Below are 27,077 nucleotides of genomic sequence, written 5' to 3'. Positions count from 1 at the left end.
TCCCCCCCCCGGGGTTCCGGGGGGTTTTTTTGGGGTTTTAAAATTTTTTTTTTTGGGGGGGGGGCCCCCCCCCCTTTCCCCCCTTTTTTTTCCCCAAAGGGAAAAATTTTTTTTTTTGGGGGGGGGGGGGGGGGTTTTGGTTAAAAGGGGGGGGGGGAAAGGAAAAATTTCCCCAAAAATTTTAAATTTTCCCCAAAACCCAACCCCCGGCCCCCCCCCCCCCCTTTTCCCATTTTCCCCCGGGGGGGGGGGCCCCTTTTTTTTGGGGGGGGGGGGGCCCCCTTTTCCCCTTTTAAAAAGGGAAACCCGGAAAAAAATTTGGGGGGGGGGGGGTTTTTAAAGGGGGGGTTTTTTCCCCCCCTTTTTTGGGGGGGAAACCGGGGGGGGGTTCCCCGGGGGGGGCCTGGGGGGGGGGAAGGGGGGGGGGGGGGGGGGGCCCAAAAAAAGGGTTTTGGGGCCCAAAGGGTTTTTTCCCAAAATTTTTTTGGGGTTTCCCCCTTCTTTTTTTTTTTTGGGGTTTTTTTTTTTTTCCCCCCCCCCCCCCCCGGGGGGCCCCTTTTTCCCCCAAGGGGGGGGGGGCCCTTTGGGGGAAAAGGGGGGGGGGGCCCCAGAAAAAAACCCAAAATTTTTTTTTCCCCCCCCCCCAAAAAAAATTTTTTTTCCCCCAAATTTTTTTTTTTTGGGGGGCCCCCCGGGGTTTTTTAAACGGGGGGGGGCGGGTTTTTTCCCGGGGGGAAAAAGGGTTTTTTTTTTTGGGGGGAAAAAAAAAAAAACCCCCCTTTTTAAAAAGGGTTTTTTTTTTAAAAGGGGCCCCCCCCGGGGGGGCCCGGTAAAATTTTTTTTGGGGGCCCCAAAAATTTTTTTTTGGGGAAAAAAACCCCCAAAAAAAAAAAAAAAGGGGGGGGTTTTTTTTTTTTTTAAAAAAAAAAAAGGGGGGGTTTTTTTTGGGGGCGGGGGGGGGGGGGAAAAAAAAAAGGGGGGGAAAAAAATTTTTGAAAAAGGGGGGGGGGAAAAAAAAGAAAAAAAAAAAAAGGGAATGGAAACCTTTTTTTGGGGGGGGGGAAAAAAGGGGGTTTAAAAGGGGGGGAAAAATTTGGGGGGGCCCCCCAAAAAGGGGGGCCCCCAAAAAAAGCCCCTTTTTGGGGGGGGCCCCCCTTAAAAAAACCCTTTTTCTTTTTCCCGGGGGAAAAAAAAAACCCCGGGGTGAACCCTTTTTTTTTAAAAAAAAGGGGCCCCTTTTCCCCCCCCCCCAAAAAAAAGGGGGGGGGGGGGCCCCCCGGGGTTTGGGGGGGCCCCCCCCCGGGCGGGGGGGGGGTTTGAGGGGGCCAAAGGCCCCGGGGGGGCCCCCTTGGGGGGCCCGGGGGGGCCCCCGGGGGGGGGGGGGCCCAAATTGGGGCCGGGGGGGGGAGGTTGGGGGGGTTTTTTGGGGCCCCGGGGGGAGGGGGGGGGGGGGCCCGGGGGCCCCAAAAATTTTCGGGGGGGATTTTTTTTTTGGGGGGTTTAAATTTGCGAGGGAAAAAATTTTTTCCCCCCCGGGGGGGGAAAAAAAAAAAAAAAGGGGGGGGGAAAAAAAACCAGGGGAAAAAAAAAAAATTTGTTAAGGGGGGTTTTCCCAAAAAAGGGGGTTTGGTGGGGAAAAAAAAACCCCCCAAGCGCCAAAAAAAATTTTTTTTCGGGGCCGGCCCCGGGGAAGGGTTTTTTTTTTAAAAAAAAATTTTTTTTGGGAAACAAAAAAAAGGGGGGGGGTTTTTTTGGGGGGGGGGAAAAAAGGGGGAAAAGGGGGGGGGGGGTTTTTTGGGAGGGGGGGGGGGCCCCCCCGGGGCCCGGGGGGGGGCCCCCCCCCGGGGGGGAAAAAAGGGCCCTTCCCCCCTTGGGCCCCCGGGGAAAACTTCCCCCAAAAAAAAGGAAAAAAAAAGGGGCCCCCCCGGGGGGGGGGGAAAAAAGGGGAAAAGGGGGGAAAAAAACCCCCCGGGGGGGGGGGGGAAAAAGGGAACCCCCTTTCCCCGGGAAAAGGCTTGGGGGAAAAAAAAACCCCGGGGGAAAAAAGGGGGTTTTAAACCCAAAAAAAAAAAAGGGGCCCGGGAAAGGGGGGGAAAAAAAAAAATTTTTAAAAAAGGGGAAAAAAAAAAAAGGGGGGTTTTTTTCCGGGCCCCCTTTTTTAAAGGGGAAAATTTTTCCCCCCCCCGGGGGGAGGGCCCCCCGGGGAAAAAGGGGGGGGGCCCAAAAAGGGGGGGGAAAAAAGGGGGGGGGTTTTTGGGGGGGGGCCTTTTTTCCCCCCCGGGGGGGGCCGGGGGAAAAAATTTTTAAAAAAAGGCCGGGGGGAATTTTTTTTTTAAAACCCCCTTTTGGGGGGAAAAAAAATTTTTTTTCCCCAAAAATTTTGGTTTTTGGGGGGGAAAAAAAAATTTTTTTCCCCCCCCCAAAAAAAAGGGAAAAAGGGGGGGGGCCCCCAAATTGGTTTTAAAAGTTAAAAGGGGGGGCCCCTTTTAAATTTTTAAAAAGGGGGGAAAAGGGGGCCCCTTTTGGGAAAAAACCCAAAAAAAACCCCCCAAACCCGGGGGGGGGGTTTTTAAAAAAAAAAGGGGGGGGGCCCCCCGGGGGGGGGGCCCCCCTTTTTTTTAAACCAAAAACCCAAAAAAAGGGGGAAAAACCTTTTTTTAAAAAATTTTAAAAAAAAATTTGACCCAAGGGGGTTAAAAACCCGGGGGGGGGGTTTTTAAGGGGGAATTGGCCCCCGGCCCGGGGGGAACCTTTAAACCAAAATTTTTCCCTTCCCCCCCCCCGGGGGGGAAAAAACCCCCAAATTTTTTTGGGGGGGGGGGGGGGAACCGACCAAAAAGGGGGCCCTTTGGGGGAAAAATTTTTGGGAAATTTTTTTTTCCCCGGGTTTTTGGGGTTTAAAAAAATTTGGGGGCCCCCGGGGGGGTTAAGGGTAAGGGGGTTTTTGGGCGGGGGGGGGGCCCCCGGGGGGGGGGGGGGAAAAATTTTGGGGGAAGGGGGGAAAACCCCCCCTTTTTCCCCCCCCAAAAAAAAAGGGGGGGAAAAAAAACCCTGGGGGGGGCCCCCCAATGGCCCCAAAAAAAAACTTTTTTGGGGGGCCCCCTTTTGAAAAGGGGGGGCCCCCCGGGGGAAAAAACCCCCCCCGAGCCCCCGGGGGGGGGGAAAAAAAACCCCCCCAAAAGGGGGGGGAAAAAAACCCCCCCCGGGGAAAACCCCCCGGTAAAAAAACCCCCAAGGCCCCCTTTGCGGGGGAAAACCGGGGGGGGTTTTGGGGGGGGGGGTTTTTTTCCCCAACCCCCCCCCCAAAAAATTGAAAAAGGGAAAAATTTTTTAAAAAGGGGAAATTTGGGGGGGCCCCAAAAAAAAGGGGGTTTTCCCGGGGGGGGGTTTTTTGGGGGGGGCCGGAGGGAGGGGGGGGGAAAAAAAACGGGGGGGCCCCAAAAAAACCCCCGGGGGCCCCCAAAGGGGGGAAATTAAAAAAAAAGGGGGGTTTTTGGTTTAAAAAAACCAAACCCCGAGGTTTCCCAAAAAAAACCCCGCCCCCCCCGGGGGTTTTTCCCTTTCCAAAGGGGGGGCCCGGGGCGGGGGGAAAATTTTTTTTTTTCCCGGGCCCAAAGGGGGGGGGAAAAAAGGGGGGTTTTAACTTGGGTTTAAACCCCCCAAAACCCCCCCTTTTTTTTTGGGGGCCCCCCCCCCCCCCCCAAAAAAACCCCCCCCCCTTTTTCCCCCCCCCAAAAATTTTTAAAAACCCCTTTAAAAGGGAAAAATTTTTCCCCCAATTGGGAAAAAAAAAAAAGAAAAAAAACCAAAAAAAAAAACCCCCCCCCCAAAAGGGGGAAAACCCGGGGGGTTTTTTCCCCAAGGCCCCCAAAAAAAAAACCCCCCCCCCCAAAAAAAGGGGGGGGGGGGGAAAAAGGGGCCCCCCCCTTTTAAAACCCCCCTTTTAAAAAAATTACCCCCCTAAAAAAACCCCCAAAATTTGGGGAAAAAAACCCCCCCAAAAAACAAAAGGGGTTTTTTTTTTTAAACTTTTCCCCCCGGGGCCCCCCCCTTTTTTCCCCCCCCCCCCCCCCCCCCCCCTTTTTAAAAAAAAATTTTTTTCCCCTTTTAAACTTTTTTCCCTTAAACCCCCAAAAATTTAAAAGGGAAAAACCCCCTTTTTAAATTAAAAAAAACCCCCGGGGGGGGGAAGGAAAGGGGGGGAAAAAAAGGGGGGGGGGGGAAAAAAAAAGGGGGGGGGGGAAAAAAATTTTTAAAATTTTTTAAAAAAATTTTAAAAAAAAAAAAAAGGGGAAAAGGTTTTCTTCCCCCCTTTTTTAAAAGGCCTTTTGGGGGAAAAAAAGGGTTTTTTTTTCCCCCAAAACCCCCCCCCCCCCCCGGGGGGGGGGGGGGTTTTTTTCCCCCCCCGGGCCCCTTTTTTTAAAAAAAAAAAAAAAACCCCCCCCCCTTTTTCCCCCCCCCTTTTTTTAAAAAAAATTTTAAAATTTTTTTTTTGTTCCCCCCCCCGGGAAAAAAAGGGGGGGGGGGGGGAAAAAAACCCCCCCAAAGGGGGGAAAAGGGAAAACCCCCCCAAAAAAGGGTTTTAAAAGGGGGGGGAAATTTTTTAATTTTTTTAAAAAGGGGAAAAAAAACCCCCAAAAAAAAAAAAGGGGCCCCCCTTTTTTGGGGAAAAAGGGGGAAAAAGGGGAAAAAAAACCCGGGGGGGTTTTGGGTTTTTAAAAAAATTTTTTTTTTAAAAAAATTTTTTTTTAAAAAGGGGGGGTTTTTTTGGGAAAAAAAAAACGGGGGGGCCCCCCCCCCCCCAAAAAAACAAAAAGGGGGGGGGGGAAAAATTTTGGTAAAAAAAGGGAAAAAAAAAAAAGGGAAAAAAAAAAGAGGGGGGAAAGGGAAAAAAAAAAAAAAAAAAAAAAGAAAAAAAACCCAAAAAAAGAAAAGAAAGGAGAAAACCCTTTAAAAAGGGGGGTAAAATAAAAAAAGGGGGGAAAAAAAAAAAAAGGGGGGGTTTTTCCCAAAAAATTTTTTTAAATAAAAAAAAACCCTTTATTTTAAAAAAATTTTCCCCCAAAAAAAAAAAAAAAAAAAAAAAAAAAAATTTTTTTAAAAAAAAAAAATTAAAAAAAACCGAGAAAAAAAAAAAAAAAAAAGGGGGGCCCCCCCCGGGGGCAAAAAAACCCCCAAAAGGGAAAAAAAAAAAGGGGGCAAAAAACCCTTTTTAAAAAAAAAAAAAAATTTTTTTCCTTTTTTTCCTTTTTTTTTGGGTTTCCCCCCAAAAAAAGGAAACCAAAAATTTTTTTAAAAAAAAAAATTTTTTTCCCCCCCCCGGGCCCCCCAAAAAACCCCCTTTTAAGGCCCCGGGGGGAAAAAAAAACCCTTTTAAAAGGGGGGAAAAAATTTTTTTTAAAAAAAAAATTTTTTTCCCCTTTTTAAAAAAAACCCCCAAAATTTTTTAATAAAATTTTAAAAAATAAAAAAAGGGGGGGAAACCCCCAAAAAAAGGGTTTTGGGGGTTTTTTTTTTTTTTTTTTAAAAAGGAAACAAAAAATTTCATTTTTAAAAAATTTTTTTTTTTTTTTTTTTGGGGGGAAAAACCCCCCCCCCTTTTTTTTTAAAAAAAATAAAAAACCCCTTTTTGTGGGGCCCCAACCCCCCCCCTTTTTTTTAAAAAAAAAAAATTTTTTTCCCCCGGGGGGTTTTTTCGGAGGGGGAAAAATTTAAAAGGGCCTTAATTTTTTTTTAGGGGTTCCGGGGGGGAAAAAAATTTTTAAAAAAAAAAAAACCCCCCCCGGGGGGGGGAAATTTTTCCGCCCCCCCAAAAAAATTTTTTTTTTTTTTCCCCTAAATTTTTTTCCCCGGGGGAAAAAAAAAAAACCCCCTTTTTTTTTTAAAACCGGGGTTTTTCCCCGGAAAAAAAGGGGGGTTTTTGGGGGGGGCCGGGGGGGGGGGGTTTTTTTTGGGTTAAAAGGGGGCCGGGGGGGCCCGGGGGGGGGGGAAACCCAAAAAGGGAGGGGGGGGGGGGGGAAAAAGGGGGGGTAAAGGCCCTTTTCCCCCCCCCGGGGCCCCCCCAAAAGGGTTTCCCCCTTCCCCCCGGGGGAGGGGGGGGGTTTTTTTTGGGGGGGGTTTTTTTTCCAAAAAATTTTTGGGGGGGGTTTTAAAAACCCCCCCTTTTTCCCCCCCCGGGGGGCCGGGGGTTGGGTTTTTTGGGGGGGAAAAAAAATTGGGGAAAAAAAACCCTTTTTTAAAAAACCCCCGGGGGGGGGTTTTAAAAAAAAAAAAAAAAATTTTTTTTTTTTGGGGGGAACCCCAAGGGGGGGAAAAAAAGGGGGGGGGGAAAGGGGAAAAAAATTTTTCCCCCCCCCCGCCCCCCCCGGGGAGGGTTTTGGGCCGCCCTTTTTTTAAAAAGGGGGAAAAAAAAGGGGGGGGTTTTTTTTTTTTTTAAAAGGGGGGGAAAAACCCCCCCCCGGGGGGGGGGAAATTTTTAAGGTTTTTTTTATTTATACAAACGTAAGGAAAAAAAAAAAAAAAAAAAAAAAAAAAACATTATTAGAAAAAGTCGCGTTTTTCCCCCGTAAAACCCCCCCTGCATTATCGCTCATCGCGCCCCCCCGGCTCTCGGGGGCATTCGCGGGGGGGAAAAAAGGGTCCGCGTTTTGCCCCTTTTCCCCCCCGTCCCTTGGAATGTTTTTTCCCCTTTTTTTGTTTGTTCAAATTTTAAAAAGGGGGACCCCGACCGGGCCCCCCTTGCATTCGGCGGTTTTTAAATGTTTTATCGCTTTTTTGGGCCCCCCCCAAAAAATTTCGCAATCGGGAGCTGTAATTTTAAAAGGGAAAAATTTGGAATAGGGGGCCCCCTGAAAAAGGGGGAAGAATCGTTCGTTGTTTTTTTTTTACGTAGAGAAAAAAAACAAATTTTGTTATACGAAAAAAAATACAAACATGTTATAGAAAAAAAAAAAAAAAAATGGGTTTTTCGAAAAAAAAAAAAAAATATGTTTTAAAAAAATAAAAGATAAAAAAAAAATTTTTAAATATCTTTTTAAAATTTTTTCATAAGTTACAGAATGGGGAAAAAAACGTGATTTTGACATTACCCCAGGCAGTAAATCTGACTTTAAAACCAAACATAAATCAGATATAAAAAAAAATTCCCCAAAAAAAAATAAAAATATAACGGGGGGATTTTTTTTTTTTGACCATGCCGGTTGAGATCAATTGTAAAATTCATGACTTGGGGGTTTCCCATTGCTCGATTTTGGGGGCAAAAAAACGTCGAAAAAAATTTTTAAAAATTTTTTTGTATTTTTTTTTTGTATTGATTTTTTCAATAATACAATTTTTTTAAAAAGGGATGTATTGTTTTATTTTTTTTTTTAACGGGGGTTTTCCCCCTGTCCCCCGGGGGGAAAAATCCTTTTGGGTTTAACCTCACCCCCTCGCTTGGGGGTTTGTTGGGGCTGAGAGGAAAGTTTCTCCCCACAAGGGAAAAACGTCTTTTCAGGACGAGCGTATACACGGGCTGGGTGAGTTTTAAAATCGGCCGTTTGCAGGGGACCCGTAAAACCCCCAAGGGGGGGATCCCTTTTTTGCAACTACGGGGTTTTTTTGACGCCCTTTATTTTGGGGGCGTCGCATCCCCAGTACCCCTTTTTAAAAGGGACATCTTTTGCTTGAGGCAACGAACCCTTCATGATCGCCCCCCCTTGTTCCGTCCTTTTATCAAACCCCCGGACCCTTTTCCCCCTTTACCGGGCCCCTCCGTGCGGTTATTTTTCCGCGAAACGTCGGCGAACTTTAAGTCGGTCTCATAAGGACCCCGGGGTTTACTCGCAAATAGATCAGACTGGGGGGATCGTGTAAAGAATTGACCCCCCTTCGAAAGAGCGGCGCCAGTAGTGTAGGAAACTCGTAGAGGGCTTTTGGAATTCGAGAAACAATTCCCCGGGGAGAGGTTGTTAATTTTACCCCGACCCTGCAGTTTTGATCGCGACGAGTTCTCCGAGAAGACGCTCCGTGTGAAAGTTCGGCTGGGGGACATGCCCCCCCGGCCCCCGCCCCCCATTGCGTAAGAGGGCCGCCCAGGGGGCGCCCCACTTCTCCATCTTTTTCCGAAGACGGATTTTTCACATTTTGGGACATATTTCTTTCAAAATGGGCCCCGCCCCCAAATCCTGAATTTGGTTCAGCCGAGTAGCGCAAAACCAAGGGAGGGTGAATCAAAAAACGCGACAAATGCGTCAGTCGCCAAAACCCCTTTTCAAAACTTTTCGAAAATTTGGGGTTTTGTGCGTACGTAGCGGATTTTTGTAGAGGGGCGAAGTTTTTCCTCCGGGTTGGGGGGTTTTATGGCGTTGGGAAAAAGGGGAGGTCCGCGGGGGCGTCGTGCGGCCCCCGGATACTGAGACCCCCTCCAAATGTAACCACATGCCGTTGGGTGGACGGCCCCTCAGTCAAAAAATTTCGGGGTTTTTCGAGAAAATGGAAATTCGCGTCGGACGATTCCCCCAAATAGCCCACCCCCTACAGATTCCAGTGTAAAAGGGAAAACCCTATCGGTGGGGCAATTAGGGCTTTTGTCCCTGTTGTTGTGGGGGTCCCCTGAGAAAAAAAGACTGAGGCCGCCCCGTTTTCCCCGGGTTCCACAACAGCATATGTCAGTGGGGGGCGGGTCAAACGCACGCCGGTGATTAGCATTTTCCCCCGTGTCCCCCCGGAAAGTTAATAATACGCGGGTCGAGCCCGTACCCCAAAAAGAAAATCGCCCCCAAAACCCCTGTTTTCCCCCCCCCCCCCCCCCAAATCCCCCCCCCTCCGCCCTTTCCCCCCCGGCCGGCGGTCAGGGACCCAAAAAAAACCCCCGCGCCGGGGGAAGATCGGTCCCCCCCAATTGGCCCGGGCCCCTTGGGTACCGAAGGAAAAAATCCCTTTTGGGGGTGAGCGATCGGAGATCCTCCGTGCTAAATCCCCGTCTCCCCGGGGCGTTTTCTCGCTTTTCCTTGCTAAAAAAGGGGGGGGAAGGGGTTTGTACTGCGGCTTTTAAAAATTTTTACGACCACCCAAAAGGAGCTTAAAGTACCGGGGCCGGGGCCCCTCCCCCTGCGGGGTTTTTTAAAAGGGCCTTTTAGAAGATATGGGTTTCCTTGTAACGGAGGAGTCGAACCCCCCCCCTTCGAAAAAAGTTGCGATTTTTTTCCCATATGAAATGGGGTCGAACCCGGGCAGATTGTGGAAAACAAAGGGGAAACAGGGACAGTTTTTGTAATTAGATTGAACGAAAAAGGCCGGGTTTTTTAAAAATCCGGTTGATGACAGTGATCTCGCATGGTTTGTTTCGGGGTTAAAAATTTTTTGGCACACGTGACAAGGTCCCCGAGAAATTCGGTTTCCTTTTCCGTAAAAATTTACATAGGGGTATTTGGGGGAGAAAATTTTCTTGGCGACGCGCGGGAACGCGAAGATGTTACCAACCCCGAAACACAACCTCCGCGACGATATTGGAGTGGATTTTGGATCGTGTAGGTGCGACGGTTTTTAACCAGGATGAAGGACGTGCGGGATTAAAACGATCTCCCCCCTTGGCAAAATTTCCCCTCTTCCCCATGGTTAAGAAGGAAATCCGATCCCCGGTCACCCCGAAGGGGGTCGCTCCTTCCGTCGTGATTTCAAAGAAGCCCCCCTTTTTGTCCCGTTTGGAAGGAAAAAATGGCGCAGTCGTTCATTCGGAAAACCCGCGGGGCGTGGGCGGCCCCAATTTTTTTGCCGGTTTTTGAAATATGTAGGAAACTGCGAAGTAAAAGCCAAAATTTAAAAAACATCTTCTCCGTTTCCCCCGTTCCAGTTTTTTTTTTCCCCTTCCGATCGAAAGTTTGGCAGCGGCGCAGGTCAATTGAAAATTTCAATTCGATAGATTTTTTCCCGGCGAAATGACCCCCGTTGACGAGGGGCCCGCAACGGGGCGGCCCGATTAGGGTTTACGTGTCTATCCCCCCTTTCGCGGTTTTAAACCCAGAGGGGCGACGCGGTCGCCCCGGGCCCCCCCCCTACTTTTCTTTTTTCCAATTCTTCCCAGTGGGGGAAACATTGACGATACGGGTTTTTTGGTTGAAATTTCCCCTGTGTTTTGATTATGGGGAAAAATTTCCCTCGAGATTTAGCACCGTCGGAAAGGGACGAGGGGCATCCCCGGTGCCTCGGGGAAACAAGGGGCCCGCCCCCCCCCTGGGGGAAAAACGTGTCCTTCCAATCCCCGTTTCGGGAGTACGAATTCCCCTTGAAAGGCATTTTACCTTAAAAAAAGTGGTTTGTTCAAATTTTCCGCACTTTTTCGAGCACGGTTTTTCCCCCTTGCATTCGAGAAAGGCGGAGGAAATTACGTCGATTTGTTTTCAAAGCCTGTGAGCACGGATTGGAAAAACCCGGGGTTGATTTCGACCCCCGAAAAATCCTTCGTGACGGCTTGTGCTTTCCCGCCCCCCCACCGTTTTCCAAACCCCGGACCCACGGCGCGTTTTAAAAGGGGCCACGCAGATTTCCTCGAAACCCCTTTCCGTTTTGCGATCGAGCCCCAGAAAGGGGAGGCCCGGTTTTTCCCCGGGGCCGACTCGACAGTTTCCCCGGAGTGGAGAAAAATCGTGCCCTTAGTGTTCCAGGCGATATCCGTCCGGTCGCGGACGTCCGCGGCGAGCAATTCGTCGCACTCTTTCTGCATGTTATCCAGAAGGGCCTTTCACCCTCGGGAACACAGAATTTCACTCGATCGAAAAGACGACGAGACCCACAGGTGTAAATCCTACGTAGCTTCTCTCCTCCGAACACCGTCTGATAATAATGATGATATTTGAGCGGCAATTTACGCGTATAATCGTGCGCCCTAGCGGAATTTACCATCGTCGTCTCTATCCACGCGCGCTCGCGCGCAGTTCGCGCTCCGATCTCTCTCCGCAAATGATGAGTCGCCAGATTCCATCGCGCGTTCTCCTTCACCACCACCAACGCACATGCGTTTGACGATAACGACGTTTCGATTGGTTTTTCTAATTTTATAATTAAACACCGGTTTTTGCAAAGTTCTACGTACTCGTCGCTCGTACCGCATTAAAAAACAACTTTATTCCCCGTTCCGATCGGTTCGCACCGCTCTCTCACGATGCATTTGTCAATCCGCGTCACCGTATGCCGCGCCGTCGGGAGCAAAACTCTTTTTATATACGCGTTCGTTATCTTAACGTTGGTTTTCCATACCCAGGGATAAACTCTTTCCCCGGAAAAAACGACAATTGCCCGCCGCGTCGTTCGAGAAAAACAAAAGGAGGATGTGACGTCGACAGCGACCTTGAACGCGAATTCGGACGCGCGATAAAAAATATTATTCGCGAAACGTACGGTTCGGGTGAACGAAGAGAGAGCGGTATCGTCTCTCTCGGTCTCTCTCGATACATCGGAAAACCGCGTCCGGCCCGTTGGGACGAAGAAGCGCGATCGACGCCCCCCCTCGCGGGAGGACACGACGACCGCTCGCAGCGTCGCTCGAGAAAAGAAAAAACAAAAAGGAGGATGCAACGTCGACAGCGACCTTGAACGCAAATTCGGACGCGCGATAAAAAAATATTATTCGCGAAACGTACGGTTCGGGGTGAACGAAGAGAGCGGTATCGTCTCTCTCGGTCTCTCTCGATACGTCGGAAAACCGCGTCCGGCCCCCGTCGGGACAAAGAAGCGCGCGATCGACGCTCCTCCTCGCGGGAGGACACGACGACCGCTCGCAGCGTCGCTCTAGAAAAAAAAAACAAAAGGAGAACGCGACGTCGACAGCGACCTTGAACGCGAGTTCGGACGCGCGATAAAAAAAATATTATTAGCAAAACGTACGGTTCGGGGGGGGGGGGTGAACGAAGAGAGCGGTATCGTCTCTCTCGGTCTCTCTCTCGATACATCGGGAAAAAAAAACAAAAAAATAAGCAGCCAATCGCTAACGTCGTACATCGGAAAAACCACCACTTTTATACGTCAGCGATAAAAGTGAAAAAAAAATACGCAGCCAATCGCCAACGTCGTACATCGGAAAACCGCGTCCGCGTAGCCAATCGCCAACGTTGTACATCGGAAAACCGCGTCCGTCCCGTTGGGACGAAGAAACGCGCGATCGACGCTCCCCCTCGCGGGAGGACGACTCGCGATTTTCACCGTAAAAATGGGGAAAAAAGATGTAGGGAAAAAGTAAGTAGCCAATCGCTAACGAGGTACATCGGAAAATCACCACCGTTGGCAGCCCTGCCACACCTAACTTTACGTAAAGTGTTCCCCCCGCGTCGCGCTCCCCCTCTCGCCCAGTTTTCGCTTCCCCCCGCATAGCCCCCCCACCGGTGACCCTTTACCCCGTCCCTCGACCTCCCCGCCCCCCGCTTACGGCGGTCCCCCCCCGGCAGCGAAGCCCCCCCCCCCCGACCCCGCTAACCGCAACACGAGATCCCTGGGGCAGGAATGTATATTCTCTAGCTACTGAGGAGAAGTGGCGGGTGTTGGAGACGAAGAAGAAGATGGGTAATAGAGTTGAGGTAAAGATCCACGAAGATAAATCGGTGGAAAAGAGAGATAGAGAGAGAGTAGAGAGAGAGGAGAGAGTAGAAGAAAAGAGAGACGTGCGTAGGAAAGTAGGAAGGTCGGAAAAGGAAGAAATTTCAAAAGGGATGAAGGAGAAGCTGCTCATGAAATCCGACGAAAAGAAGGAGGGGAGGTACAGAAAATGGACCAAATAGGGAGGAGCAGGACGGGAAGAAGGAAGGCGGAAAGACGAGTCGCAGAGGAAGCAGAAGAAGAGGAAAAGGGGAGAAAGGGAATACGGGGAGGGGAGTAAAAGTGTTGTGAAGTCGTAAATGATCAGGAGGGGATAAAACTATGTAAGAGGTTTGGGTACGTTCCTCAGTAAAAAACGCCTTGTAACCCCTGCGGGGAGACACAATAAACACTTACATACATAAAATAAGAAGCTTCCTTCGCCAGTAAATAAATACAAAACAAAAGTCGTTTTTGTTCGACCCAACTGGCCAAATAATTAATATATTTAAATTTCACAACATTTCAACCGCAATTTCGGTCTTTCTCAAGTGATTTATCAAGCTATGCATCCTCAAAAACCGCGTGCAAAATATCGATTACGTCGCTGACATCGTGCCCTAACCACATCGTGCACACGTAAAGTTAAAAAAAATGAAATAAACTCACAATAGTCAAAAGGATAAAAACGCTCAGAAGTCATAAAATAAAAAGTAAGAATAAAATTGAATTGTTAAGTTATAAATAATGTACAAAGTAAAATGAAAGGCTTACATATTCTGTGCGTCAAAACGGAAAATGAGAATGGTAGCGCAGAACGAAGAAACGTCGCAAGCCATAACTGCGAACACATCAGTACAGCGTGACAGACGAAGTCATACTAAATGACCGATACATAACAAATAAATAGATGTATTCACAGGTGGAAACGAGCAGAACAAAAGTGTAAGTTAGGTGACGCCAATCGCACGGTTGTAATTCGCGGGCAGACTTTCTGTGTCTTTTTGAAGATTGATTGCGCAATCGCATTTTTTAATAAAAAACATCTCAGAGATTTCTCGTTTCTTAAAGTATCGCTCCTTATATAAAATTTTTGGTTGTTGCCAATTGAAATTGTGGTTATGCGTGAGACGGTGCTTATACTAACCACAGAATGATTATCACTATTCTTCCTAATATCACAGAAATGTTCCTTAACACAACGTGTCTCTAGGTGCCTTTTTGTTTGACCAATATATGCAGCGTTGCAATTAGCACAATCAATCTCATATATCAACTCCGTTTGTTTAAGATTCGGTAGCGTATCCTTCCCCCTTCTAATAATACAATCCAACTTTTTCGGAATGGTGAGGAGAACCTTAAATTCTGCATCACGCATTGTACGGCCAACACCGTCACTGAGACCCTTAATATACGGTATAGTGATACATTTTCGACGATCCCGGGCTACATTGTTACTGCTAGAACTATTGTTGTTGTTATGACGTGTCTGTAACTCGTTAAACGTGATGCTAATGTACTTGTTAATTAATTTTGTTGGATAACAATTATTAGAAAGAATCTTTTTTATTTCGATTAGATTAGACTTATGAAAACGTACGTCAGATAAAAGAATAGCTCGGTCAACAAGATTACGAATAATATTAATTTTGTATTTAAGAGGGTGATTTGAAAAATAGTTTATGTATCGCCCCGAAAAGGCGGGTTTTTGATATCAAGTCGTAAGCAACACAGTCCCCTCTTGAATCACTGTTGTGTCAAGAAAACTTAGAGAACTATTCTTTTCTATTCTTACAAAAAACTTAAGAATGATCCCACTAGACGGATAACATCTAAAATTAATAATTTGGCAAAGTTTGGTTTAGCAGGGCATTATCAATGAACAATTATTTAGGCATTTGAATTGTACTAATGGGAACCTCCCACGTTGTTACGGACTTCCGAAGATTCACAAGGATGGCTCACCATTACGAATTATTGTTTCTACTTTAGGGAGTCCACTATATAACATGGCTTATTTTTTACACAACATCTTAGAAAAATCTGTCCCTAAACCGAAGTCATATATTAAAGACGGTTGGTCTTTTGTTGAATTGATTAGTGACGTAGGGATTGGGGAGGATGATGTTTTGATCTCTTTGGACGTCGCGTCTCTTTTCACTAACATCCCTAAAGACCTTGTTTTGAGAGCGATTTAACGGAGGTAGAATCACATCTCTAAAAAGACGAAACTCAGCCGTCCTCAATTCTTGTCAGCTGTGGACTTGATTTTTAGTTCCACTAGTTTTTCTTTTGATGGTCAAATATATGAGCAAATCTTTGGAAGTCCGATGGGTTCCCCTCTTTCTCCGATTTTGGCGGATATGGTCATGGAGGATCTTGAGACGCATTGTTTGCAATTGCTCAGTTTTCATATTTCCTTTTTCAAAAGATACGTTGATGACATTTTCGCGATTGTTCCAAGATCTGGTATTGACGAGTTACTTAGAGTTTTCAATAGTTATCACACCAGATTAAAATTTACAATTGAAATAGAAAAGAATAGTTTTCTAAGTTTTCTTGACACAACAGTGATTCGAGAGGGGACTGTGTTGCTTACGACTTGGTATCGAAAACCCGCCTTTTCGGGGCGATACATAAACTATTTTTCGAATCACCCTCTTAAATACAAAATTAATATTATACGTAATCTTGTTGACCGAGCTATTCTTTTATCTGACGTACGTTTTCATAAGTCTAATCTAATCAAAATAAAAAAGATTCTTTCTAATAATTGTTATCCAACAAAATTAATTAACAACTACATTAACATCAGGCTTAACGAATTACAGACACGTCATAACAACAACAATAGTTCTAGCAGTAACAATGTAGCCCGGGATCCTCGAAAATTTATCACTATACCGTATATTAAGGGTCTCAGTGACGGTGTTGGCCGTACAATGCGTGATGCAGAATTTAAGGTTCTCCTCACCATACCGAAAAAGTTGGATTGTATTATTAGAAGGGGGAAAAATACGCTACCGAATCTTAAGCAAACAAAATTGATATATGAGATTGATTGTGCTAATAGATAAAGTCATAAAGGCAAATGAGAGCCGTTTTGCTCGATGGACGGGCGACAATAACAACAAAATTATAAAATTATTATATATAATATAACGCAAACGTTTCGGTCCTTGGTTTGGACCCTCCTCAGTACATACAGATGGTCATCAAGGTGAATGCAGTGGTCAAAAAGTATAAAGCAGTGGTCACAATAATATAATGTAGTCAGCTTCCGCTCTCCGAGATTTTTTGAGAGTATGCATCTCAAATCCTTAATCCGACTGTTACCTTAATTCAGTCAGAAGAAAATTAAATAAATATAAATGGTCAAACGTTAAAAATTAAATCGTAAAAGTTACCTGACAGTCGAATTGATCAGAGTTAAGATATCATCTCAACGCGCATTATTACAACGAAAACGTCCTTCTTTAGACGAGCGCAAGAGTTACAGTGACGAAATATCATGAGGCATCGGCATAACATTAAATAGAACTGTTGTGAGAAAAGAAATCAACAGTGTGGAAGTCCCTCGATAACCGGCGTATAAATATTACTAAGTCCCGCCGTGTCCTCCTGTAAGTTAATGCCGTTGTTTTGGCGCTTAATATAAAACATCTCCGAAATGCTTCTCCTTAAGTAAGATCTCTCACGATCCATAATTAAGACATTGTCCCAATCAAACTCTTGCCCCTCCAAACAGTGTTGTGACACAACTGATAGATCCCTCAGATTTCTGCTAAGCTGATTACGATGCTCCTTAATACGGGTTCCCAATTGTCTCTTAGTCTGGCCGACGTACGAAGCGTCACAATCCTGACAACAAATTTTATAAACAACTCCGCTCAAGAAGTTATTATGTAGCTTGTCTTTCAAAGGTCTTTCAAAATCCAGCTCAATTTGTTCAAGCCAACTATTGCAGTGCGCAAATTAAATTTTTTAATTGTATTACAAAAGCTATTAGTGATTTTATTGATGTAAGGAACAACAAAGAAACGATCTTTAATCATGCTGTCAGTAGCGTGAGCGTCCATCACGCTGCCCCGCTGCTGCTCATTAATCAATTTGATAATTCTTTTTTTGACAATCTTAAACACGAGTTCAAACGGGTATCCATTAGCCAGCAAAATATCCATCAGCATTCTTATGTTTTTTTGCTGATACCTCGGATGGGACAGCAAGAACGCTCTATCTACCATACCAACGATCGTGCCGATTTTCTGACAATGAGGGTGGTGTGAGAAAAAATTTAAGTATCGTCCCAAAAACGTGGGTTTATGATACCAGTCGAACTTAATAATACCGTTATTGATTATAACAGTGGTATCTAAAAAATTGATCCTATTAAGTCCTATTTCAACAGTAAATTGCAGTCTACGGTGGAAAGAATTAAACACTTCGAGGACAGTGTTGACTAAGGACCTCGGCATAGACATCAAAATATCATCTATATATCTGAAATAAATCGGCACGACGATAGGCAGGCGCTCGAGCGCCCTGACCTCCAAATCCACCAGCACTAAATCCGCAATCACAGGAGACAATGGGGAACCCATAGGGGAGCCAAAGGTCTGCTTATAAATAACACCATCAAAAATGAAATAGGTGGAATCAAAAACGAATTGAATAGCTGATAAAAATTCCTCCAAAGGCAGATCAGTGTTTTGCGAGATAAATTGCCATCTATGTCTAATGCTCGTGATTGCCAAATCCAAAAGGATATTCGTAAACAAGGATACCGCATCAAGCGATATCAGATCAAAATGGTCGTCAATGCGCATACCTGACAGTTTCTTAACCAAATCGAAGCTATTATTAATGTGGCTGTTAGCCTTGGGAACGCTAGCCTGTATCACGTCCTGCAGGAATCTGGCCAAGGCATGCAAAGGGCTGTTAACAGTCGACACGATCATCCTGAGTGGACAGTCGGCCTTGTGTATCTTTGGCAGGCCGTAAGCTCTAGGAATTACCCCGTCCGTGCAATTAAGAAGCCTATACTGTTGATCATTAATGTATTCTTTTTTTAAACCAAGATTGATGGAGGTTATTTAAATCCTTCGTAATTTTCCGTGTAGGATCCTTACTCAAAACAGTATAAGTATTCTCGTCACTCAACATCGCATTCATCTTATTCGAGTAATCGCTGCCATCTAAAACAACTGTAACATTACCTTTGTCGGCCCTAGTAATCGCTAAGCTATCATTATCCTTGAGAAAACGTGTGGTCTCGATTAACGCTTGTTTTAATGCGTGATCATGTTGTTGAGAAGGAAGATTTCCTACTGCTACCCTCTCTATAGTCTGTATGCAGTGGTTGCGAACACCCTGACGGAAATTCAGAGGTAAAAGTCGAATGCTAGCCTCTAAGTACTTAATAAATACGCAAACCAAATTTTCGCGGCAATCTTTCGGTGGCATACTAAAATTCGGACCTAATTGTAAGAGCCCTTGTACTTTAGGAGGGAGTGAGGCTGACGAGAGATTAATCAGCCATTTCTCCTGTAAGCAGAGAGGGGAGTGAGCAGGAGCCTCCAAAAAGTCAGCCGGATTGAGAGAAATCTCAAAGGAATCCACTTCCGGAGCATTTTTTACAACGCGCGAGAAGGACACGACGCTTTTTTCACAACTACCACTCGCCCGCCGACGCAAGCCAGCGCGATTAGGCATGGAAAGGTGTGATTGTGAAGCGAAATAATTAATAGGTTGTAAGAGTGCCATATCCTCCTTTTTTCCTGTCAAGCAAGAGGAAAAACTTCTTTCTTAGCCTATGATGTTCTTTAGAGAAAAAGTTATCAAGAGATCTTACCTGACTGTAGTAAAATTTATACCAGAAACAAAGTGGGAGATGTCTCATGATATTTCGAGTAGTCGCAGCAAGTTTTTTGTGCAGAGCGGAAATCTGTCGGTGAGCATCTCTCAGCTCAATACGCAATAAAGTATTCTGATGTCTCCTGATGTGAGATTCTATTAGTTTAACTAGCTTAAAATGAGTAATAGTCGGTCTGCGGCGCGTGTAACATTGTAAATGCGGTGGAATTAAGTCAGCTAATATACATTGTTTAAGAAACGTAATCTTGCATTTAAATTTAATAATAGAGACGTTGATATTAATCCAATCTTTCAAACACTTAACGACCACAATCCCGAAATAAGTGTGAATTTAATTTCTTCTGACTGAATTAAGGTAACAGTCGGATTGAGGATTTAAGATGCATACTCTCAAAAAATCTCGGAGAGCGGAAGCTGACTACATTATATTATTGTGACCACTGCTTTATACCTTTTGACCACTGCATTCACCCTGATGACCATCTGTATGTACTGAGGAGGGTCCAAACCAAGGACCGAAACGTTTGCGTTATATTATATATAACAATTTTATAATTTTGTTGTTATTGTCGCCCGTCCATCGAGCGAAACGGCACTCATTTGCCTTTATGACTTTATCTATTATTGTTTTCGAGAGCTTTATTCTTGATATTGATTGTGCTAATTGCAACGCTGCATATATTGCAATGGTCAAACAAAAAGGCACCTAGAGACACGTGTTAAGGAACATTTCTGTGATATTAGGAAGAATAGTGATAATCATTCTGTGGTTAGTATAAGCACCGTCTCACGCATAACCACAATTTCAATTAGCAACAACCAAAAATTTTATATAAGGAGCGACACTTTAAGAAACGAGAAATCTCTGAGATGTTTTTTATTAAAAAATGCGATTGCGCAATCAATCTTCAAAAGGACACAGAAAGTCTGCCCGCGAATTACAACCGTGTGATTGGCGTCACCTAACTTACACTTTTGTTCTGCTCGTTTCCACCTGTGAATACATCTATTTATTTGTTATGTATCGGTCATTTTTGTTGTATGACTTCGTCTGCAACGCTGTACTGATGTTCGCAGTTATGGCTTGCGACGTTTCTTCGTTCTGCGCTACCGTTCTCATTTTCCGTTTTGACGCACAGAATATGTAAGCCTTTCATTTTACTTTGTACATTATTTATAACTTAACAATTCAATTTCATTCTTACTTTTTATTTTATGACTTCTGAGCGTTTTTATCCTTTTGACTATTGTGAGTTTATTTCACTCTTTTAGCTTTACGTGTGCATGATGTGGTTAGGGCACGATGTCAGCGACGTAATCGATATTTTGTACGCGGTTTTTGAGGATGCATAGCTTAATGAATCACTTGAGAAGGGCCGAAATTGCGGTTGAAACGTTGTGAATTTTAAATATATTAATTCTTTGGCCAGTTGGGTCGAACAAAAACGACTTTTGTTTTGTATATAATATACATATACATCTATTCCAACTTGATAAACTGCGCTCCGATTATTTGTCGGACTTAAAACACAGCTATCGTTGGAACATTAATACCCTTCCCTCCCCGTAATTAAATCGACACGATTTAATTTTTTTGTAAACTGTAAAGAATTTTTGGCGAAAAATATTACCTCAGCCAGGATTCGAACCTAGAACCTCCCTCATTCCGTGAAGAGCGTCGTATAATACCCCAATAATATAAAAATAATGAGCTACATACCTTATACTTACAGTCTTCGCCACCAGAAACTATAAGTCCATTTGTTGGATTCCAACAAGCAACCAGAGTGAGATTATCATGTGCATGCCACTGAAATTAAATTATACTATTTATTACAAATGTTTTTTCACAAAAAAATAAAATCGAGAGAGAGAAAGAGATTTACAGTAAAACATTTAATTAAATTATTGTTACGTCCTGTAAACTCCACGATTTTTTTCTTTCGTAGGAATATCAAGAGACACGGTAGTGTCTCGCGCCAAGTACACGCGGAGCGAGACCGACCGTGACTCTTTTACGCGACGCGACGGGTTGCGAGTACCCGAGATGTTGAGATCTCGATAACGAGTGAACGGATCAAGTTCTAATTAGGCTTGATCGATAGCTTAGAGTCCAATTAGGGGGGGGGGGTTTCTCTCATAATATTCCGCTACGTGCCCTACGAGCGGAGATATTGCGACGCAAAGTCCAAATGCGAAAATTTATTTTTAAGATACGTCGTCTACGTCGACCGCTCTTCTTTATAACATACATGTAACAAACAGAGAACGTCACTTTCACTTTTTCGACACTGGCGGCTAGCGGCGTTAGTATCGCAGTGCAGTGCAGTGCAGACAGTGCGTTCGTTTAGAGCGCTATCCTGTCAGTCAGTTCATCATCTGATCAGTTAACCTATCTCGATCGATCGAGAAACACGGTAGTACGCGCGGAGCGAGACCGACCGTGTGACTCTTTATTACGTGTCGCGAAGTAAGGTGCGACAACGCGCGCATACGCGCGTACGCGAAACAGCAGTAACACCGTAATCGTGCCGGCGATATACTGAATTGAATTGCTTCGTGCTTATTTAAAGATTTCATATCCCTACATTGGGTGCGTTCAGCCGATACTCCGCTAGCCTAGCAATCGTGAGCAGTCGCTCGTTTTCGCTCGTTTCCTCTCCTTTGACCCAATGGATTAAAAGGAGAAGAAACGAGCGACTGCTCACGATTGCTAGGCTAGCGGAGTATCGGCTGAACGCACCCATCGTGTTACTATCACTGCCGGAAAAGAAGGTTCTCTACGCTTGGCAGAAAGTGACGACTGACACGTTCGATCTCGACTTCGTTGATCGCAGAAGAGCTGAACTCGAGGTACGTTTCCGATTTGCAATTATAAAAGTATCGTGCGATGAATGTCGTACCCAATTATAACCTCAAATGAAGTTGTGCACGTTGCTGAAAAATATATATATATATATCTTGATATATAGGCTACGGTCAACGTGATACAAATGCTCTGGAGCGTTCTTCTTCTCCTTCTTTCTTCATTGAAAGAAAAGAGAAGAGGAATGCTTCGAAGCATTTGCAGTGTCACGTTGACCGTAGCCATAATATCATATTAATACATTATTTTATTTTTACATATAGGTCAAGGATTGCCATTTAAAGCTGGGACGTTTGATGGGGCTGTCAGTATTTCTGCGCTTGTGGTTGTGCTATGCAAGCAAAACTTTGCACAATCCTACAAAACGTTTATATCGTTTCTTATCAACGTTGTATGCATGTCTGTCAAGAAGCGCAAGAGCAGTTTTACAATTCTATCCAGAGAACGGTGAACAGGTTGTTGATATTTTATATATATCTTGATATATAGGCTACGGTCAACGTGATACAAATGCTCTGGAGCGTTCTTCTTCTCCTTCTTTCTTCATTGAAAGAAAAAAGAAGAGGAATGCTTCGAAGCATTTGTAGTGTCACGTTGACCGTAGCCATAATATCATATTAATACATTATTTTATTTTTAGGTATAGGTCAAGGATTGCCATTTAAAGCTGGTACGTTTGATGGGGCTGTCAGTATTTCTGCGCTTGTGGTTGTGCTATGCAAGCAAAATTTTGCACAATCCTACAAAACGTTTATATCGTTTCTTATCAACGTTGTATGCATGTCTGTCAAGAAGCGCAAGAGCAGTGTTACAATTCTATCCAGAGAACGGTCAACAGGTTGTTGATATTTTATATATATCTTGATATATAGGCTACGGTCAACGTGATACAAATGCTCTGGAGCGTTCTTCTTCTCCTTCTTTCTTCATTGAAAGAAAAGAGAAGAGGAATGCTTCGAAGCATTTGTAGTGTCACGTTGACCGTAGCCATAATATCATATTAATACATTATTTTATTTTTAGATATAGGTCAAGGATTGCCATTTAAAGCTGGTACGTTTGATGGGGCTGTCAGTATTTCTGCGCTTGTGGTTGTGCTATGCAAGCAAAACTTTGCACAATCCTACAAAACGTTTATATCGTTTCTTATCAACGTTGTATGCATGTCTGTCAAGAAGCGCAAGAGCAGTGTTACAATTCTATCCAGAGAACGGTGAACAGGTTGTTGATATATATATATATCTTGATATATAGGCTACGGTAAACGTGATACAAATGCTCTGGAGCGTTCTTCTTCTCCTTCTTTCTTCATTGAAAGAAAAGAGAAGAGGAATGCTTCGAAACATTTGTAGTGTCACGTTGATCGTAGCCATAATATCATATTGATACATTATTTTATTTTTAGACGTAGCTGTTGATCCGTACAAAATTACCTTTTTAAAAGAAAGGTAAAAAAGAGCGCCAAGTACACGCATAATAGTGTATATGTATTTTGTTGTTACCCTGTTATGTTGTTACCTCGAAAAAAACAAAGTGGTAGTATTATACCTCCAAATAGCTTTATCCTGTACATACTGTTTATACAATGCGTAATATACTACAAAAAGGCGTGATATCCGCACAAAATTACCTTTTTTAAAAAAAGGTAAAAAAAGGCGCCAAGTACACGTATAGTAGTGTATATGTTGTTACCTAAAAAAAAAAGAAAGTGGTAGTATTATACCTCGAAAAAACCTAAGTAACAAGTTTTAGATTTTTATATTTCGAAAAATCTCGAAAAAATCTAAGCAGTAATATCTTTATTTCCGAAAAATTATAACCCAAGTGATACACGTCACGAAATTATGTTACCTTATCAAAAAGAAGAGTCGCGCTTCAAGTAATCTATTACAATTACAAAAAAGAAATGATATCTCTTTAAATTAGAGCGCCAATTACAAAGAGAACATGTATATTGCCTCAAAAAATAATTGTTGCACTACTTTGAAAAATCTTTACATTGTGTCAATTAGAAAAGAATGTATAATAACAATTTTATAAGATTAAAAAATTTTATTTAAATTTAACAAGGGAATACAAGATATTTAAATACAAAGTTATTTACATGTGTATTTTTTAATGGCCACAAACAATTACAGAGGTAACAGTACAAAATAAAAATATTTTATTAAAATACATAAATTTTTCTTGTAAAAAAACTTGGCGCTGCAAGACCTTTTAAATAAATAAGGACAACAATAAATAAAAATAATTCAAAGAAGAATGTGATGGGAGTAATATTAAATGATTATCAGCGTGGATGTGGCAGTGAGTGATATGGGTGTGCGTGACTACGCGGATAATGCGGCTTATAATTAAGTATAGAATAAGTTTATTTAGTTATTTAAAATTTCGAGGTCTAGCAGCGCCAAGTTTTTTTACAAGAAAAATTTATGTATTTTAATAAAATATTTTTATTTTGTACTGTTACCTCTGTAATTGTTTGTGGCCATTAAAAAATACACATGTAAATAACTTTGTATTTAAATATCTTGTATTCCTTGTTAAATTTAAATAAAATTTTTTAATTTTATAAAATTGTTATTATACATTCTTTTCTAATTGACACAATGTAAAGATTTTTCAAAGTAGTGCAACAATTATTTTTTGAGGCAATATACATGTTCTTTCTGTAATTGGCGCTCTAATTTAAAGAGATATCATTTCTTTTTTGTAATTGTAATAGATCACTTGAAGCGCGACTCTTCTTTTTGATAAGGTAACATAATTTCGTGACGTGTATCACTTGGGTTATAATTTTTCGGAAATAAAGATACTACTGCTTAGATTTTTTCGATAATAGAATTACTATAAGATAAAATAAGATAAGAAACAAACGCAAACCATAAAAAAGTGTGCAAGTAGAAACTTGCACATTGCTTCCTCATAGTTTTGAAGTGTGTAAGTAGAAATTTGCACATTGTTTTCTCATAGTTTTTAGGTGTGCAAGTAGAAACCTGCACATTGCTTCCTTATAGTTTTTAAGTGTCCAAATAGAGACCTCCATATTGCTTCCTTATAGTTTTTAAGTGTGCAAGTTTTTAAGTGTAGAAGCTTTCGCTCACTAAGCTCCTCTATAACGAAGCCTGTATTTTATTCAATGTATAATTATTAGTATTTTATTGTTTTGGCTTCCTCATAGAGGAAGCTTTGTGAGCGAAGACTCACAAGGCTTTATTGTGATAAATTTTTTTTGTTTTTCTGAACGTGTTCAGAATGTTCTAAAACGTCGAAAAATTGGATTTTAAAAAAATGTCTGTATGTGTGTATGTGTGTATATATGTGCCAAATTTATCGAAATGTCTATAACTCTGGAACTAATTAACCGAATTTAAGTTTTAAATATATGAAATATAGGGGTAGAAAAAAGACTGAAAAATATAATAAAATTAGAAATATATCGATATCTCCAAATTTGCGGAAGTTAGAGCAACCACGGACATTTCTTAAAAAATTCAAAATTTTTTTTAAAAAGAACCCCTTTACCGATCATCACTAAATTCAATACCAACCTTCCTTGAATGATACTCTATCAATTAAAAAAAAAACAGCCTGATATCTCAATATTTGCGAAAGTTAGAGCAACCACGGACATCAAATCTGTACATACACACATACATACATACGGACATTTTTTTTAATGCAATATTTTGACCTTTTACAACAATATGAACATATTGGCATAAAAAACTCCAAAACCGATCTCTTCTTTAGTTTTTTCTACCCCTATTTCATATATAATTAATTTAAATTTGGATGACTAGATCCAACTTTATACGCAAACAAAAATCTGTAAACGATTTCACGAAAACAAAGCTTCCTCTATGAGGAAGCAAAACTGTTATCAAACAGCAAGCAGATAGAATCCAGAAACATTTACTTCTTTGTATGTTTTAAAAAATGAAGAGATCATGAGAAATAGAAACCTTCCAGATGACTTAAATTAAATAAATTAACCCTTCGAGGCCACACTGGGTGGCGGCCACCCAAACAAAATTCAGGGCCCAATATTTTTAAAATATGTTTTATAATCAAATTACCCTACACCCAAGATCCCTAGTTTGAGTCCTCTCGAAGATTAGTGCAGTAGAAAAGCTTTAAGCCATGTTGGTTATGTTTGGTAAACATTGAAAATTATTATGGGTGATGACCACCGAGCTGTGACTTCGGTGTATATTTCTTATTGCGACCAAAAATTACAACATTTTTGTTCATCGAGCACATTTCTGCACCATACATATTTTTAAACAACACCCTTAAAGGCCGTAGTACACAAAAAATCTTAAGCATTAAGCAAATCAGCCAATTACAATCAAGAACTCAAAACATAACAACGTAAGCGATAGCGAGTCCAAACTGTTGATTTCCTTACTGCTTATGTCTTACTGCTTAAGTTTTTTGTGTGCCTGATGCTTAAGGTAGTTGTATCGCGACAGTATTAGTCAAAAATAATGGTCACACTGCAATACGATAATGTACGGAAAACTCTACTTATCTGTGTAAAACTTTTGACTGAGCTTGTACTGTTTTTACTGTTTTCACTCGCGTCAGTAATGTCATCGAGATTCTCGCGACGCTCGCGTTAGTATGCTATCGAGGTTATTTTGAATAAATAGAAGAAATAGAAGCGGAAATATCTGTTGAACATCATACAAAAGAAGATTAATGAAAAAAAAAAGTATTAAAGAAAAGACATAAAGCTTTAGCGGCAATGTTTGAACTACATATATATCTAATCTTCATATGCGCAGTGTTGCAAGATTTTTACAGGTTAGCTGTCGTATGCGTCCACCGCTATGAGAAATTGTGTACTTTGTGTAACAATTGCTTCAAAACTAAATAGATAAGGGTCTTGTACTTTTGTAAGAATATTTTTACAAGTCTCTTTTGTCATCTCTTTGTTTTTTATTAAAATCCTATGAGTAGTTTGATCGCTACAATTACAAACGTGATATAGGAAGCCGTTTTAGTCCTACAATAGATGTAAAAAGTGCTAAGTTTGATTTCCATTATTTCAACTTTGGTATAGTCAAGCTTTTTCTACTTGCACGTGTGTGTAGAGCGTGTTTACATTAATATGCTGTTCAAATTTTAAAAGATTCCTATGAAAATGAGTTTTGTGACACAACTACCTTAAGTTTTTTTGCGGCCTTGTTTCATGAATTTTTACGTACACATTAATTGGATTTATGAGACTTTAAATCCGTCTGGGTGGCGACCTAGTATGACCCGGGGCGTATTAAAAAAGGAGGAATAGCCTCGGAGGGTCAAACATCGTGGCTCAACCTTAGAATTATTGATGATCGCATTTATAAATGTTTGCGTTGCACGAATGGGAATCTCCCGAGATGTTATGGACTACCGAAGGTTCATAAAAAGGCTTTCCACTACGCATTATTATCTCGACACACTTGGTAGACCTTCATACATATAATATAGCATCCTTTCTTTATGAGATTTTACATAAGTCTGTCTCTAAACCCGGCTCATTTATAAAAAATAGTTGGTTATTCGTTAAAAAAATTCAAAACTTAAAAATTTTATCGGATGAATTGTTAGTCTTGCTGGATGTCACGGCGTTATTTATCCATATTCCAAAAGAATTAGTATTAAAGGAATAAAAAAGAGATGAAGTTACATTTCGCAATGCACTACATTTAGCCTACCGCAATTTTTACATGCTGTGGAATTAATCTTGAGTTCTAATACTAGCTTCAAGTTTAACGGACAAATTTACGAACAGATCTTCGGT

The 27,077-nt window shown here is 42.6% G+C and overlaps 1 protein-coding gene and 1 long non-coding RNA gene across 2 annotated transcripts in view; one reads left to right on the top strand and one right to left on the bottom strand.

The window, feature by feature from the left end:
- The window catches only part of LOC143899394 (intraflagellar transport protein 80 homolog), a 279,705-nt gene extending 258,792 nt beyond the window's left edge, over nt 1-20,913 (bottom strand). Inside the window, exons 1-2 of the mRNA XM_077409653.1 lie at nt 20,863-20,913; nt 20,141-20,230 (exon numbers count right to left, since the gene is read on the bottom strand). Of these exons, the coding sequence (XP_077265779.1) occupies nt 20,141-20,230; nt 20,863-20,913 (141 nt within the window). The remainder of the gene's footprint in view (nt 1-20,140; nt 20,231-20,862) is intronic.
- Nucleotides 20,914-21,575: 662 nt separating this feature from the next.
- Nucleotides 21,576-22,383, top strand: LOC143899426 (uncharacterized). Its single transcript, XR_013257487.1, has 3 exons — nt 21,576-21,733; nt 21,933-22,116; nt 22,316-22,383. It is a non-coding gene; the product is annotated as an uncharacterized LOC143899426 (long non-coding RNA).
- The last annotated feature ends 4,694 nt before the right edge of the window (nt 22,384-27,077 follow it).

This window comes from Temnothorax americanus, unplaced genomic scaffold (genome assembly GCF_048541705.1).
Source record: "Temnothorax americanus isolate GAGA-0224 unplaced genomic scaffold, ASM4854170v1 Scaffold27, whole genome shotgun sequence".
Classification (NCBI taxonomy): Eukaryota; Metazoa; Arthropoda; class Insecta; order Hymenoptera; family Formicidae; genus Temnothorax; species Temnothorax americanus.
Note: the sequence above shows the minus strand (reverse complement) of the source record. Positions and strands in the feature narration are given on the sequence as shown.